The sequence below is a fragment of the Solanum tuberosum genome, unplaced genomic scaffold (genome assembly GCF_000226075.1).
Source record: "Solanum tuberosum cultivar DM 1-3 516 R44 unplaced genomic scaffold, SolTub_3.0 scf00135, whole genome shotgun sequence".
Taxonomy (NCBI): Eukaryota; Viridiplantae; Streptophyta; class Magnoliopsida; order Solanales; family Solanaceae; genus Solanum; species Solanum tuberosum.
This window is the reverse complement of record NW_006239059.1, coordinates 800669-817847: the sequence shown is the minus strand read 5'-3', so window position 1 is coordinate 817847 and position 17179 is coordinate 800669. Positions and strand designations below refer to the sequence as shown.

Here is a 17179-nt window from a genome sequence, read left to right as displayed (position 1 = left end):
ATATATATGTTGCTTTAGATAATAATTCTTAAATGTAATAATTTTAGGAATCAAAATATCATATTTTAATTAATTAAAGGTCAAATATGCTAAACTCAAATAACTCGAAGACGATATATCAAAGATTAAAATAAATATTTTTATTAAATATTACGAATCATTTTAATCAACCAAAATATATTAACAACTAAAATAAACCATTTTTTGTCATTCCAAGTTCATACTCAGTTGTAATCATCCAGATCCAAAATTCATATAAGATAGAGATACTGAAATCCCCTCAACACAACAATCTTGAGTGAACAATGGAGAAAAACTACGATCAATTCAAAGGACAATCTCGTCTTCCCAAATTTGCTGTTCCAAAGAGATACGATTTGAAGTTGAAACCCGACCTTGTCACCTGTAAGTTCGTCGGCGCCGTTGACATCTCCCTCGATGTTATCTCTCCCACCAAATTCATTGTTCTCAATGCTGCTGAACTCTCTGTTGACCGCAAAGCTGTTCATTTCAAATCTTCAAATAAGGTGTTTTTTCTTGAAGATTGATCCTCTTTTGAACAAGTTAGAGAAAATAGTTTGATAAAAAATAAATTAATTGGACATGTTGTGTAGGTATTTGAGGCATTGGAAGTGGGGTTGATTGAAGAGGATGAGATATTGGTGGTGGAGTTTGGAGAAAGTTTGCCAGTTGGTCTTGGAGTTCTCAGTATGGCTTTTGAAGGAACTCTGAATGACAGGATGAAAGGGTTTTACAGGAGGTATTATGTTTTGAGAGAATTGGTTTCTGTTCTGTTGTAGTGGTTGACTGTTTATTTTATTTTCCCGAGTATAGATGGTTGTTGATTGTTCATAACTTTTCCATCATAGAATTTGTTTATGCTTTTCGAAGACCCCAATAATCTTCAATTGAACTTCACAAAACATGTTCATTTTGGTGTTATCTTTTATATTTACCTAGAATCTATATCTGCTTGTTATAATATATTAGGCTGATAATTGATTAATTAAGTATCATTGGAAAGGTAATACCTACTTCCATAAGCTCTGTCTGGAAGGTACCTTAGCAAGTCGGTTGAGTTTACTCTGTTGTGGCCTAACTGTAGTAGTTCTATGATGTATCCCGTTGATTAGGAAGCTAGTATATCAATTCAACATTTTCCTTCCCTGTCAATTGGTAGTAGTCCTTTAGTGATCTTAGTTTGACAGTAAAACAAGAGCGGAAAATGTTGCAGTTCTGTTTTCAGTATACTTCATTCTGATTGTGCTATCTATAGATCACTTAACGGTCTTGATTGGCTCCTTGCAGTACCTACGAACATAATGGGGAGAAACGGAATATGGCTGTTACTCAATTTGAACCAGCTGATGCCAGACGTTGCTTTCCATGCTGGGATGAACCTGCTTGTAAGGTATTGTCAGCATATGACCATCTTTGGTGTTTCCACCTGTGCACTTTTCTCTTTGTTTATCTACTCTGTAATGTTAAATTGTTATTGACGGCAGCTTTTCGTTAGATATTTATCATATGTGAACTATTAGTGTGACAAAACAGACATAAACTTGGTCTAATCTTCTTTTCTTTTATTAATCTTTGTCAAGTATTTTATTCTGTTACTTACAGAATTTGGTTCTTCTAGTTCTATTAGGAACTCAAGTTTCATTTTTTCCTTTGTCCTACTTGATATTAACCATCCAGGCCACCTTTAAAATTACACTTGAAGTACCATCAGAACTGGTAGCTCTCTCTAACATGCCAGTTGAAGAAGAAAAAGTGACGGGGAATCTTAAAACAGTTCATTATCAAGAGTCTCCAATCATGTCTACATACTTGGTGGCAATTGTGGTTGGCTTATTCGACTATGTTGAGGATCATACATCTGATGGTACATATTCTGGCATTAGTGAATATGTCTTTGACCATTTTTCGTTGGTAAATTAACATTGCTTTGTGCAGGAATTCCTGTTCGAGTATACTGTCAGGTAGGCAAGGCAAATCAAGGAAACTTTGCATTGCATGTTGCTGTCAAAACGCTGCCCCTCTTCAAAGAGTATGCATCACTTTGATTAAATATGCTTTTGTCATTTCATTTATCAAAAAGAAATACTAATGAAGAAGAGGGATCATGGAGAGTAAAACTTGGAAGTTTTTCCCTGAAGTAAAGTTTCTAGATTTTTTTATTGATAATGTACGTTCTAAACAAGTGCTTGAAATATATTCTAATTTGTGGAGTAAAATACTTGCAGGTACTTTGCTGCACCATATTCACTACCCAAATTGGACATGATTGCAATTCCTGATTTTGCTGCAGGCGCAATGGAAAATTATGGTCTAGTTACATACCGAGAAACAGCATTGCTTTATGATGATAAGCATTCTGCCGCTGCTAACAAGCAGAGGGTAATCTATATTTGTTGGAAGTTGGTTGGCTTCCTATGACACGTGGTATTAAACCGACTGATTCTATCTTTGGATGTGTTGAATAAAATTTTGGTTTTCTTCAGGTTGCAACTGTGGTGGCTCATGAGCTTGCTCATCAGTGGTTTGGCAATCTTGTAACAATGGAATGGTGGACACATCTATGGCTGAATGAGGGGTTTGCGACATGGGTATGCTGCTTTTCTTAGAAGTATATGCTTTTGTTCGTTGACTTGACTGAGTCGTTAAGCTGTTCATTGTAATTTTTCTCTGGTCGGCATTCAGGTAAGTTATTTGGCAACTGACAGCTTGTTCCCAGAATGGAAAATTTGGACTCAATTTCTTGAAGAGGCCACTGAGGGACTTCGTCTAGATGGGCTTGCAGAATCCCATCCGATTGAGGTATGGAGCAATTTCCGGTCTGGTTCTTGTATTGTGCTAAAGCCTAAATGCAAGATTCCATTTTGTGTTTTTTCTCCAATTATGGACATCTACTAGTTGTGCTACCCTGAGAGTTAATACAAATCTTATTTTGTCTTACCAGGTTGACATCAATCATGCCGGAGAAATTGATGAAATTTTTGATGCAATTAGTTATAGAAAAGGTGCATCTGTCATTCGGATGCTACAGAGCTATCTTGGACCTGAAAGTTTCCAGGTTTTTCTTCCCATTATTTACTACATTTACATTCTTTTTTATTGTCTTCATTCCAATCCCTTTTTTCTATATTTTTCTCCCCCATTCTGTTGTGCTATTATTGATATATACTAGTTACCTGGTTCGATGAAAAAAGATATACAGTTACCTCTCCAAACACTTGTATATCAGAAGTTGGAGATGGAAAGTGTGGCGGTGGAATTAGAAGAAGAACTATACCATTCAGTGCGACGACCCTTTTTAATATCTTATCTTTCCTTACCAGTGACTCATTGTAAAGTATTATTTGTAGTAAATTTTGACAGGCTTATCTACCAAGTTACACTGAAACTTTGCTCACCTTTAATTATTAATCCACCCCGTTTATGTGAAGATGTTTGATTTGGTATGTAGTTTAAGATTTTAGAAGACGTTGACATGTAAGCCATATATATATATATATCCTCTTAAGTGATACTATGATAGGTGGTGAGAGTTCCACATGTTATTTTCATTTTCTCTCAAGTCTCTCCTTCCTTATAAAGGATTGAACTTTTATATCAAGTGATCCTAACAAGTTATGTCATTAGGAGTGAAATGAGATGCTAAGATTAAATAATTTCCAAAATGAGTAAGGTGTCATCTTTTTTTGACAATGTGTCACATAAAGTGAGACAGAGATATTATATATAAGTTCTTCTTGAATGATTGTGATCCTTACTGTGGGGGTTGACTGCTATTCTTGTAATGAAATCACATTAGTCTAGATTTTGGGATGTAAGGATACTCGTGTCTTCCAACATTAATTGCCTAGTAAGAAAATTTAAAATATTTGACTTTCCAAAATTCAAATAGGTTTGTTAATCCCATTAAAGTAGTTAAGAGCAGCCAACACACTAATGAGGTTCCTCTCTTGAATGTAGTGACTTAAAGCTTTTCCAAATTGAAGTATTCTTTAATTAGATTTCTTAGTGAGCGTCCGTGAATCTCCTTAGTAAATTGTGTCTATGCCAGCCCAGTAGTAGATTGCACTGATTTTGAACCGTCCCCTAATTTTGTGTTGGGCTTTATAATGTGATGACAAGCATACCAGAAATCTTGTAATGGGGATCATGATGATATATTGGGTACTGCTGTTGACCATCATTCTTAAAGCAGCAGCCATTAATTTGTCAAAAGAGAAACCTCGCTATCATCTTATATACCATCCATCATAAAATAAATGTTCTACATTATCTTTCCATAATACCATGTAGATTTTTGCTTGTATGGGACTAATGACTTTGTCTCTTGTAATATTTCATTAAACCAGAGGGCACTTGCTTCATACATAAAAAGATATGCTTGCTCAAATGCAAAGACAGAGGATTTATGGTCTGTCCTTCAGGAGGAGTCTGGTGAACCTGTGAACAAGTTGATGAACTCCTGGACAAAGCAACAAGGTTACCCAGTTGTCTCTGTCAAAATAAATGACCAAAAGCTGGAGTGCGAGCAGGTTATCTTGTTTCTAACTTATGAATTCGGTTTCTTTACCACTCGGGCTAATGCAGATTTCCACTACCCAACTCTAGTTCTCTCCATACTGAACTCTTTAATACTCCTTTTGGGCTTGATAATACTTGTGTTTCTATGCAACAGACACAATTTTTACTGAGTGGTTCTCATGGTGATGGGCAATGGATAGTTCCGTTAACACTCTGTTGTGGATCTTATAAAGCTCGTAAAAGCTTCTTAATGCAAGAAAAGTCAGAAGCCCTTGATGTGAAGGACTTATTATGCTCTTCTTCATCTAAAGGGAATCTCTGGATAAAAGTTAATGTGGAGCAGACAGGTTTTTATAGAGTCAAATATGATGATGAGCTGTCAGCTAGACTCAGATATGCCATAGAGAGCAAGGTCTTGTCAACAAATGATAAATACGGTAATTACTGCATTTTTTAACTTTATTTTTATTTAATAGTTAAAACGACTGCTGATTGGATTGTATTTTCCTGAACAGGCATTTTGGATGATTCATATGCCTTATCTATGGCATGTCATCAGTCTTTGTCATCTTTGCTTGCCCTGATGGCTTCTTTCAGGGAGGAGCTCGACTACACTGTTCTGTCAAATCTGATAAGCGTAATTGACTACTTCACAGACCTCTTTTAAGTACTAGTGTTGTAAGTCCAAAATTAACTGTTTTCCATTCTTCATGCAGATAAGTTACAAAGTTTCAAGAATTGTAGCTGAGGCTGTTCCTGACTTGCAAAATCACATAAAGTTGTTTTTCATCAATCTCTTCCAGTTTTCTGCAGAGTATGTTACTTCTTTTTTGAAAGTACAAAGCATGTTACTTTATCTTTGTATTTTTGGTCGTCTTCATCCAAAGATGTGCTCATGTGAATTCCACATAAAAGTTCCAAGGGGAGGAGAATACTTGGGCCCTGGGGGTGGTGGAAGCAGTTAAGAAAGAGACAAAGGCACATAGTTGGAGTGATGTCTACCAGTGTTATAAACATAGATAGATGAACTTCTAATAGAAAAAGCTATTGGATATAGCAGAGAGCAACAGAAATCATAACCAGATTATGCCTGCTCTGGCTTTCTTGACATTTATGGGTCAACCTATGACAGGAAAATCAATTTCTATTCTCTGAGACTAGTTCATGCAAATAAAGATTTATAACTTCTTGCATATTGTTATCTTTTATCTGGTAGCTCTACTGCTAAATTAGGAGGACTTGAGAGCTGTTAATAAGCACTGAAATGAATTTAGAGATATAGTGTAGTTCTAACTAGACATCTTTGCTGACTTATCCTAAAAAATAAAAGAAAAAAGATATCTTCTGCCAATCATGTCTTTAGAAAAGAATGAATGGGTAATAGTATTTTACAAATTGGGCATGTTAACTCTTTATTCATCACTGATAGAAGAATTATGAGAGAAGAAAAGTTGTCCATGAAGCTGAAAGAGAGGGATTTTAGTGTTGGTCTCCTGGTTGACCATTAAGCTCATTTTTCCAGTTTGGCAACAAAAGGTTTGCTTCTAATTGGACTTCCCTTTTATCGACAGGAGACTTGGTTGGGATCCTAAAGAAGGGGAAAGCCACCTAGATGCCATGTTGAGAGGGGAACTTCTGAATGCTCTGGCTGCCTTTGGACATGATGAAACAATAAATGAAGCAATCAGGCGCTTCCACATATTTTTGGATGACAGAAACACAGCTGTTCTTCCTCCTGACTTGAGAAAGGTTACAACACTAGTATAACAATATTTATTTCTTCTTTACCTTCCACAGATTGTGATCACTGATCCCTCCTTCCATCTGCAGGCTGTTTATGTAGCTGTGATGCAAAGGGTGAATAAATCAGATAGATCAGGGTTTGAAGCTCTCTTAAGAATTTACAGAGAGACTGACCTCAGCCAGGAAAAGACACGAATTTTAGGTGAAGTTTCTATCAATTCATGCCAAGTGTGTAATTAAATGTTTTGGTTATCAGGTGATGGGTATGCTAAACCAATAAGTGCATTTTCTTGTTCTATAGGTGCATTGGCATCTTGCAAGGACCCCGAGATTATACTTGAAATCCTCAACTTTTTGCTATGTTCTGAGGTATTCAAGATTTTTGTTGAGCACTAGGTTATTTCTCTAGGGAGAGAGCTCATGTATTATTATTTTTTTGACAAAATGTTTGAGAGTATTCTATGACTTGGAAATTTCAGGTACGGAGCCAAGATTGTGTTTTCGGTCTTGCAGTTAGCTTTGAAGGCCGCGAAACTGCTTGGAAATGGTTGAAAGTGAGTACTCCTTTTCCATGAAGTATTGCATTGCTCGAATTATTTCTTGAATTACTATTTTCAAATAAGATACCTTGTTTTGTATGGAACTGTAACTTGTAAAGACATAGCTTAGAAAAAAAAGATATCTTGGAAAAATTGTACTCGCTCTGTCCCGATTTATGTGGCACACTTTCCTTTTTAGTCTGTCCCAAAAAGAATGCACCTTTCTATTATTGGAAACAACTTAACTCTAAAATTTCCCTTTTACCTTTGATGACATTATTTATGGCTATACAAATATCTAGGATTTGTTTTAAACCACAAATTTTAGAAGTCTTCCTTTCTTTCTTAAACTTTGCATCAAGTCAAACGGTGCCACATAAATTGGGACGGAGGAGTATTAAACTGTAACTTACAAAGACGTAGGCTGTAAGAGTGAGGAATTCACATTAATACAAATTGCAATTATCTCATTTGGAGGAAGTGCAACATGTTCTTATAGAATTTTAGCACAAAATGCTACATTTCGTGACTGATAATTATTCAGGAAGATGCAACAAGACATACATGCTTGATTTTCTTTATTTCCTAATAAATTGTTTGAATGCAGGAAAAGTGGGATCATATCCACAAGACCTTTGGCTCTGGATTTCTATTGACCCGCTTCATCAGTGCAACAGTGTCACCGGTTTGTTTCTGCTCCTTGCCATCTTTCTTAAACATTTGCATGCAGTTGCTTACTATTGTAGGACAACTTTTTTCTTTTTTTGAACTTAGTAACTTGGTAATATATCACAACCAGTACATGGATTGTACTGAAACCTTGTATACTTGTAGGACAACTTTTTTCAAAAGTAGTATCTGTTGCCTTCTGCCTTGTAATGAAATGACAAGAATGGAAAGCAAATTTATGAGTTACCACTCCATTACATATTGTCTTTGATCTTTTGGCTCAATCTTTCTTTTCTTCAGTTCTCGTCCTATGAGAAGGCAAAAGAAGTTGAAGAGTTCTTTGCCAGCCGTACCAAGCCGTACATTGCAAGGACGTTGAAGCAGAGCATCGAGAGGGTTCACATTAATGCAAACTGGGTTCAGAGCATTCAAAAAGAGAAGAATCTCTCCGAGGCAGTGACGGAGCTAGCATACAGGAAATACTGAAGTTTTTTTTTTGAACTTAATGCCCCCTTTAGAGCGTCTCTACTTTTTCGTGAATGTTAATCATGGTACTTTCTAAACTTGTCTCAGAAAAAACGAAAAAAGAGGGAGGACTCTGATATCTTCTGTTCATCAAACTATAGGCAATAGGTTACATATTTGATAAATCACAATGGTTGATATTGAACTGTTTTCTTGCTGTGCTCCAGATGAGCAAACCAGAAATGGAGATATCTCTTAATTAAATAGATGAGCATTTCTGTTAGGAACACAATTTGACTACCTTCATACTTGACTGTCACCGTTTAGATGCAATATTAATTAATCTGGATTGGTTAGCTAGCATGTTTAGGCACTGTCAGTTGCCAAGTCGCCTTTCCAATCTCCCTTTTGTGTCTTGAGAATTTCATATCCTACATCTTGTTTCTTGATGTATATAATGTATTTTAGTTTGACAGTGATATGGTAATTCTTCTGAAAATATCTGTTGTTGCATTAGTTGGTAGCCACAGGAAGTGTAATGTTAGGCAGATCCAATTGAATGATCTGATGAAGTGCTCCACCTAATTTGCAGTAGAGAGTCAAATGGTCAGAGGCAAATCATTTAGGCCACTTTGAATCATGGACACTTGGTATGACTGAAAGCTCCTCCACAACCACCATCCTAACTCCTAAAATGGGACTAGCTCGCTATTGAATATCGACCCATAACCAAATCCTATATATCTGTGGGTTTAATTAAGTCCATCATTTTCTTCACGGTTCATAGATAGATATACATGAAAAGTTACTAAAATGTCAAAAGGATAACTTCATATATGCAATGTGCTCAGTAATAAGAATCTTGAAGGTTGAATCCATCATCGCAGTCACAGATATGGATGCCTCAACCTTCAACATAGATTCAGTTTGATCATTGAATTGAACAGGATACTTAGTGTCATCCTCTTATCCAGCTTCTTTATCATATGTATGAAAAGGACGGGATTGACTACTACAGTCCTTCAATTGAATCAACTTATCCTGTCTATACTCTTATATCCATATAAGTACAAGAAGAAGCATCTTTTGCATACAATTCAGAAGAGGTCTCTCTATTCGTCTCGTTACTGTTTCCAACAACAACATTACAAGTAACACTGAGGCAAATAACCACACAGAGCCGCCTTAACTCGGAGGATATAATGTATGTTCCTACTTCAAACAGCTAAAGGAAGAAAACTACATACAGAGAATGGAACAAGTACTACAATACATACAGTAAGCTACTCTAATGAAAACCTTAGTCCCACAGTCCCCTGCTAAAAATTAAAAGGGCTGGCTATATCGAATCATATGAAGTCTTCATCAATATTGTGAACCTATAAATGGAAACAGCTGATTGAGAGATCAGTTATGTTAGGTTTTACTCTTAAACTTTCTTTGGGCTTTCAAGTCCACAACAATCACTGTTATGTTGTCCTTGCTAAGAGCTCGATTTGACAAACATTCTGCTGCTGCTGGATCAATTCCTTGGCCCCTTTCCGAAGGAAGTGTTACACCATTCTTTCTATGCCAGAGGAGTATGCGCTTGCGAGCCAAATCACAGACCTCTTCGTTTGTCATAACATCCCATAAACCATCACTTGCAAGGATAAGGCATTCGTCGTCCTTGGTTCGAGGTATGAACATTACTTCTGGATCAGGAATTATCCAGGGCTTCAAGTATCTATCTCCTGCAACCAAGAAATGTAAAAAAGGGAATAGATGAAAGACTTGCATACCAACAAAACAAGGAGAGGTATTTAGCAGGGTTGGAGAAAATGGGTCATGCAAATGGACATCTAATGCGTCAAATTGTAGTCCCAAACAAAGTCCATACACCTGAAAAATTCCCCAGGGCACCACCATCGCTAAGTTATTGGTGATAAAAAAACATGTCAAATAAAAAAAAAGAAAAAAAAATAGAGTGGTAGTTTGAATACACATTATACTCTTCTGGCGAGCTCACTGAATAATCCTAACACAGTTTTCAAACAATTTACATCAAGACGGAGATGTTCAGTCACCAGCATGCACAACTGGGCGACAGAAGTTGGGGCAGACTGGCTAAATGAACTCATGTACAGCAACTTAACGTCACTTTAGCCATATTTTCCAAGATGACATTAGAAATGTTATATGATCAACACCAACTACCATCTTATAGGCACTAGAATATCCCTTAAATTTACAGACCATGTTTGACATGTGTCAATGCACAGAGATGTCTCGAAGCAAAGCCAGCCTTCAGCACAGATTTACAATTTGTTGGTCATTTATGCAATGCTGGATTGAAGATAGAATGAGAAAAAGAACATTCCAACATTTCAAGTTACATATCAGATGGCAAGGGCACACTTAGTCACAGTTATATAAAGAATTGCACAGCAGAAGTGACAAAATGAGCTCCCTTCTCACCACAAAGCAATATGAAATGAAAAAGGTACAAATCATCATCAAAGGAGCACCTCCCCAGGACCAGGATACAGAAGGTTCCCAGGCTTTCTTGTTTTGTTTTAACTTACAATTTCAAGGATGTTGGGTCATAACACTCAAGGGTCACACTAACCAGGATCAGACAAGTGATGATCAGAAAACAAATGAGGACCTGAAGATTCACATGCATCTTTTGTTTTATTTTTTAATTATAATTTTTAGAAAGTTGAAGGTACAGTTACACTAGCCAGGGTCAGACAAATGGATGATCAGAAAACAAAGTTACAATCTTCAGCAAGTGGAAGGTCATAGTTCGACAGTTGAAACCAAGCAGGGTCAGACAAGTGATGATTAGAAAAAAAAGAAGGCTCAAATTGAAGATCATTAATCAGAGTGTGTGCCACAATTAGTGCTGGAAAAAATACCAAGTATCCGTCTAACCCAGCCAGTCAAAAATGAAAATTGGTTCATTTAAATCAGGTCAAATATGGATCAACCCATGTAAAAGTGGGGTTCAAGCTATCAAAGCTCTTCTTTCAAGCATTAACATCCAAGCCTTGTCCAATATATTGTCTCTAGATGACCATATTATCTATTATGGTACTTTGTTATCAAATTGGAATACTCTCATGATAAATTTTCCAAGTATTTCTGATATTAAAGGATTGTTGACTAGTTCGATCTTTTTTCCCTTCAAATATTTTTCCAGAGGACATTAATTCGCAAAGAAAGATGACAATTATCCAATTAAATTTTAGATTGATCAAGCACAAAGCTGAATATCTTCTAAGAATTAATAAAGATTCATAATTGATTACAACAACAAAAAAGAAAAGCTTCATAACCCAAATTAGTCAACCTCCATTGCAGTACAAATTGTTTAATTGTAGTAAATGGAGTCTTCCTTTTTGAAGTCAGCCCTAATAAAATCTCAGTCCATATGCCATCTGGGGTTTTTAAATTAGGAAGAATCTAAAGTTAGATCTGTTTCAAATTATTAAAATGCTATTAGTTCATGTTTGTTCCTTTTTGGTGGTGTTTGGCCGAAAAATTGACACAAAAAATCAAGTTAGCAGAAAGGAAAAAAAAGTCTATTTGTTTGTGCTGTTTTACCAAAAAAAAAGGTTTACAATTTCAGTGCTTGCCAAATAATTTGTTTCTGTTTTACCATCTGACCAGATAAGGGAATTATAAATGGATAGGAAATGTGGTATCCGTATTATCTGTCACTACCCATTTTATCCATAATAAATATGGGCAGATTCGATGTGTTATCTATTTTTGTCTAACCTATTTTCAACCCGCCAGTATCCGATCCAACCCGCCCATTTTGCCAGCACTAGCCACTGATGGAAAGGCGCAACAATTCCTACTTTGTTTCATGGAGACAATATAAAAGGAGAGCTTGGTTTAATGTCTAGTAAAGGCAGTATTTATTCCTCATCATATGCTAACCTCCTACCTCCTATACTCTATGACACTTCTTCCGATCTTTAACATGGAATAATTGTTGATTAAGGTGAAAATCAGTGTTATCAAAAGTCAAAAGCGCAAAAAAGTTCTAAGGTTTGTTGGGGTTTTAAGCACAAGTAAAGTGTGGGCTTTAATGAAAAAGGGTTGCTAATAGAAAAAAAATAATATATATATATGTGTGTGTGTGTGTGTGTGGCGTGTGGGTAGGTGGGTAGGTGGGTAGGTGGGTGGGTGGGTGAGTGGGTGGGCGTGGGTGGGCGTAGTCCACGACTAAGAAATATAAGTATGAATAACAAATATATAAAAAGAATTTGAACTTTTTTTACATATAAGTGTAATACCAATTGTTTAGTGTTGCCTATTCAGGAAATGCTCACTCGCAAGGAAACGTTTGTCTTAGAGCCTTAATGACGACACCGAAGCACACATTAAGCGTGGAAAATATGTACAAGAGTCGCTCCTGTCTTTCTCCATTTACAACTTGGTAAGCAACTATTTTCTACATCTAACAGTTACATACAAAATATTTCACGATATTCTAAAAAATATTATGAGGCACACTCCAAATATCTCTATTCAATGAATGTAGATATTTGGGAATGCACATTCTAAAACATAATTCCATCAATCATTTTGACATTCAATATGCCCCTCATATTGAAGGTGGTGAAAAATAAATTTGTAAATCGAAACTGGAAAGTCATGTGATGCTAGACAATGACGTGGGGTTGACAAGACACTAACTAAACACGTGTTGTTGCACAATGACATGTGTTGATTGGATAGACATGCTGGACAACAATATTTACTGACAGATATATGTCGCTAGACAAGAGGCGTGCTGCTGAAGGAAAACGTTCCTGGATGGCGATGTGGAAGACTGAAGAATGACATGTCATTGAACAGTTATGTTCATATTTCAATTGGCGTGATACGTGCTGCTTAAACAATGGTCAGGAATATGACTAGAAAAGGCAAATACCACCAGAGCTATCATTGAGAAAATGTAAAAGTCATGAAAAAGTACATACGGTACCCATTGGAATGGTCAACGAAAATTGATAATACAAGTAAAATTATGACAAGAATATATGAAAAAATATCTGTAATATTCTCCAACTTATGTCCTATGAATCTAGACAAATTCTAAAATGTAACCTCAGTGATCCGTTAGACTTTAACAATTACATTACTCAAAATAATAAGGGAGAAGTAATAAATTACATCCTAAAGTTGCACAAAAAGTCATTATTCTTGTTTGATGTGGAACGAATTACCCCCTAAGAGATGGCCTAGCAAAGGAAGTGATTCCACTCTCCTACATGTGTGAGAAGCAAAAAAAATATTTAAAAAGAGTTAAATTGTAAAGGCATTTTCGAATTGGTGATTATTCAATTAATTAAACTTAATTACACTTAATTTAATTCTTTGTTTGCCCTTCTTCCTTTTGCTTCTCTTTTCTTTCTCATTTTCTCTGTATATTGGTTTTAGTCCAGCCATGAAAATCTTCATCGAAGGTTTTGCCGGACATTTTTCCAGTCAATCTCTCTCTTCTGTCTCTAAATCTTCTCACCCACATGTTCCTTTTTAATTTCCAAGAATATTAAAGATGAAGGCTTCAAAATAAACCCAAAATATTTTTATTTTGTTTATGAAGATAAACCCAAAATATTTCTTTCTCATATTGAATACTTTCGATCTCCATTCTAAAGACAACTCATCAAAGAAATAGGAGAAAGAAAGGGAAAGCAAATGAATGATAGGGATCTAAAAACACACATTACTTGTTTGATCCTTCTATAAAAGCTGATTCTTGTCTCTAATTTTATTGTGCTTCAACAAATGTTGGCCGGGAAAAAAAATTCTGGGCAAAACCTTGATTTTTTCCAATCGACATTCAACTTATTTCATTCATCTCGCTCATTTTAATCTCCTCTGTCGGTATTATTTTGTTGAAACCCATAAGTATCCACATTTTCTCTTGCAAGTTGTAAGAAGCCTAAGCACTTCAGAATTAGTATATGCTTAAGGCTACATCATGAAGCCATTGCTCTACTTCTATATGAGTGTTGCCTTCCTTATCTGCCACAGGAATATGGGAAAGAGTAATTGGATACAAACATATTTTCTTTAGCACCTCAGATCCTCTCAAGTGCAGACTCTGGTACCATTTCTAATATCCTGGGCATATGAACCTTAAGGCCCTACCACTATAGAGTGGATTATTATACCATATCACGTGTCTATATCACATGAGAAGCCCGATTCTTAGTTTGAAACTATGGTCATCTTGTTTGTTTATTCTAGCAGTGTGCATAACCAATAACTGTTGTGTCCAACTATTACTATGACGTGAATTGTTGATATCAGTTATACTAGGGAGGATGCTCTGGAAGTGCCAAAACTTTAATCAGTCGTTTGGTTGGGAACAAGTTATCCCAGGATAACTAATTCTGGGTTAGCTATCCTGAGATAACTTATCCCACCATGTAAATGGGATAACTTATCCCATCACTATGATATAAATGGTGGGATAAGTTATCCCAAACATGGCAACAAACAAGATACAAAAAATTTATCCCATCACTATTTATTTTTATCCCTCACACCAAACCCCCCCTAAGTCTTGAGCAATATTGTGATGAAAGTTAGGTATGCTCAGGTTAAACACACACTCAAAATGGATATATTCTAAGAACACCAGCCAGCTGACATATAAAAGCAAACTATTCTATAAGGTAACTTGTAATAATACCTAGTAGCTCAGTACCTCGTGAAACGGGAAGACGCAGGATGCAAAAGATCATAACATTTTTGCTAAAACCAATAACATGGAGTACACATGGATACCTCAGTCATGATTTACAAATGCTAGATAACAGGGTAGATGGGAGAAACATACCAATAGACCTAGACATAGCAAGAACACCAAAAACACGATGCCCATTCCACTGTATAACCTTCCCTCCTGCAGCTTCAATTCTTGCATATTCATCTTCTCGATTTGGCTAATAAAAAAAATATAAACAAAAATTGGCACACAAGGATTAGTCAGTGACATCACACGTAATTAAAGTCATATTAGAACAACTGTTTCACTTACCTTGTGATCCACTGACAATGCCATGGGTTCTTTCCCACGGCACAGGACAGCCCTTGAATCACCATAGTTTGCTACAATTATGTGCGACGAACAAACAACGGCGACAACAGCCGTGGAGCCTACAGTTTCTGGGGCAACAGCCTCGCGATTTCCTGCCCCTCCAATCTCCTCATCAACCTTGAGAAAACAGTTGGTAAATGCATTTTTCCATTGGTCCTGGCAATTTTGTCTAATACTTTCATCATTGAGATTAGCCATAATGGTTTCCAACTCTTCAGCCAATACAGCATGAATTCGATCACGGCAGTAATTTGCCACCTGGAAAATAAAAATCCCAATTTTGTATCAAATATATACGTACTGTGGTATCAGTGAGGAGGCATACAAACCTATGAGCTTGTAACAGTGTAAGCAAAAAGAGGAAGATATCTGAGATCCACCATGGCCATCATAAACTCCAAAGAAATGAGTTGTCAAATGACTTAAATACCTAGTCATTCCATCAGGCAAACGATTGCCAACTAGCATCTGTATAGGAATTCTCAAGAACCTAGGAACATTTGCAAGCGCATCTTTCATTTCTGGTCTCCTTCCACACACAGATGTAAATCCCCAAAGGGGTATATAATCCACTTCAAAAATATTGCGGCCAACTGCTGCATTTAACCCTTTATCTAAAGGTAGCTGAACAACAACTTCAGCTGATTTCGAGCTGGAGCCATCCGTAATCTGCTCATCAAGTTTTTCCCCAACTGCCAGAGGCTTGCTCTCTGTCTCCTGAGCACCTGACTCTACCAGATCTCCAGCCTTAGCTATAAGTTTGACATTGCAAATGTTTTTCTCAGCATCTACCAAATTATGTCCGTCTACGTCAAATGCTAGCTCGAAATTTATAAAATCATCAGCACATAAACTACTGGAATCACTCACCACAGACAGGGAACATGAACTATCAAGAATTTGATCACCATCTAGTGATAAGATCTCATCATCCTCACTTTCCCTGACAACATCAATCCAATTCCTTTCAATTTCAGGTATGATACCAGTTTCTTCAGGTACAGTAACAGTGAGGTGTTTCTTCTGTGAATCAACAGAATTGCAATCATCATAAACAGAAGATTTTGGATACAAAGTTGTAGCATGGTCAGCCATTGACTTTAGGCTAGTGACATCCATTTGACTTTGGTTGTGAGAGATGAAATTACCTAATCTAAATGGCAAAGCAACCGCCAAACACATGTCGTCCATCAAAATCACTATCTTGTAACAACATTACATAGCTTGTCATTGTCAAACTAATAATAATCTTCTCATGAGCTTCACCACACCATTTTTCATGCCTAGAAAGATCTAACACATACCCTGATTCACAATTTTGTAGTCAGATCTGGTAAGAAAAAATACCTTTTTGGTTGGAAAATTCACCTAAAAATACAAAAAAAAGGTAAGATTTTAGATTTGTCTGTCTGCCATCACTTTCTTCCCAAAATCCAATGAACTATTGATAACCCAGATAAAGCTTGATAAATTGAATCAAAGAAAGGGGAAAAAAAGGGGTCTTGGCAAAAAGTGTCAAGAATCACAAGAAAGAAACCCTGAAAAAGATGGTACCCTTTTATCAATAAAACTTGAGTACCTTGGATCTGAGGCAACCCAACCAAACCCACCTAAGAAATGCAGTCTTTTTCAAACCATATATGGGGATGGAAATAGTATAGAGGAGGAACCACTAGCTTATTTTTCAAGAATGGTACTGTTTTGTTCAGAGCTTACTTTCCTTCTCATCCCCAGAAGAGTAAAATAGTTCAATACTTGGAAGAGAAGGGAGAAGCATCAACAATGGTAAATATCAAACAACAAAAATGGGTTGCTTATACAATGTAATGTAACAGTTCAATGTGATCATTAAAACACTTTCTCATCTTTTTCTTTCTTTTTTTTCTATCTTTTAACTTGGGTCATGTCGAGCCCTTAATGAAACAATAAAGGAACCAGGGGTAAAAAAAAATAGGAGTAATTAAGTTGCTTGCCATTTTTCATAATGAATTTAAGAAAAAATAATTATAAAATGACCCAAAATCATTTCTCTCATAAAAATAGTTTGAGAGTTGTTTGTTGGAAGAGAAATATAGAGTGGGAATATATATTATTATAATTGTAATACAATATG

At 36.2% G+C, this 17179-nt stretch overlaps 2 protein-coding genes across 2 annotated transcripts; one reads left to right on the top strand and one right to left on the bottom strand.

Annotated features, from left to right (window-relative positions):
* Window positions 1–177: 177 nt before the first annotated feature.
* Window positions 178–8219, top strand: LOC102600594 (aminopeptidase M1). The gene is made up of 19 exons (XM_006351539.2): window positions 178–527; window positions 615–760; window positions 1309–1411; window positions 1699–1885; window positions 1957–2050; window positions 2247–2400; window positions 2505–2609; window positions 2704–2820; window positions 2963–3076; window positions 4368–4550; window positions 4694–4976; window positions 5055–5176; window positions 5256–5353; window positions 6111–6288; window positions 6370–6484; window positions 6584–6651; window positions 6762–6836; window positions 7429–7506; window positions 7791–8219. Exons 1-19 carry the CDS (start codon window positions 306–308, stop codon window positions 7974–7976), a joined length of 2628 nt encoding a protein of 875 aa, XP_006351601.1. The 5' UTR covers window positions 178–305; the 3' UTR covers window positions 7977–8219.
* Window positions 8220–8981: 762 nt separating this feature from the next.
* LOC102582883 (probable protein phosphatase 2C 6) lies at window positions 8982–16963 on the bottom strand. The gene is made up of 4 exons (XM_006351564.2): window positions 15440–16963; window positions 15007–15328; window positions 14806–14911; window positions 8982–9688 (listed from the first exon to the last, which is right to left on the bottom strand). The coding sequence occupies exons 1-4, from the start codon at window positions 16255–16257 to the stop codon at window positions 9372–9374; spliced, it is 1563 nt and encodes a 520-aa protein (XP_006351626.2). The 5' UTR covers window positions 16258–16963; the 3' UTR covers window positions 8982–9371.
* Window positions 16964–17179: the final 216 nt, after the last annotated feature.

Bases quoted from the DNA above. Each gene is read 5' to 3' on its own strand.
- LOC102600594 (XM_006351539.2), top strand. From the start codon at position 306: ATGGAGAAAAACTACGATCAATTCAAAGGACAATCTCGTCTTCCCAAA. The intron at 1,886-1,956 runs GTACATATTCTG...TGCTTTGTGCAG, and splicing joins TGAGGATCATACATCTGATG to GAATTCCTGTTCGAGTATAC. The intron at 4,551-4,693 runs GTTATCTTGTTT...TCTATGCAACAG, and splicing joins AAAAGCTGGAGTGCGAGCAG to ACACAATTTTTACTGAGTGG.
- LOC102582883 (XM_006351564.2), bottom strand. From the start codon at position 16,257: ATGGACGACATGTGTTTGGCGGTTGCTTTGCCATTTAGATTAGGTAAT. The intron at 14,912-15,006 runs GTAAGTGAAACA...TTTTTTTATTAG, and splicing joins CATTGTCAGTGGATCACAAG to CCAAATCGAGAAGATGAATA. The intron at 9,689-14,805 runs GTATGTTTCTCC...TCTTGGTTGCAG, and splicing joins TGCTATGTCTAGGTCTATTG to GAGATAGATACTTGAAGCCC.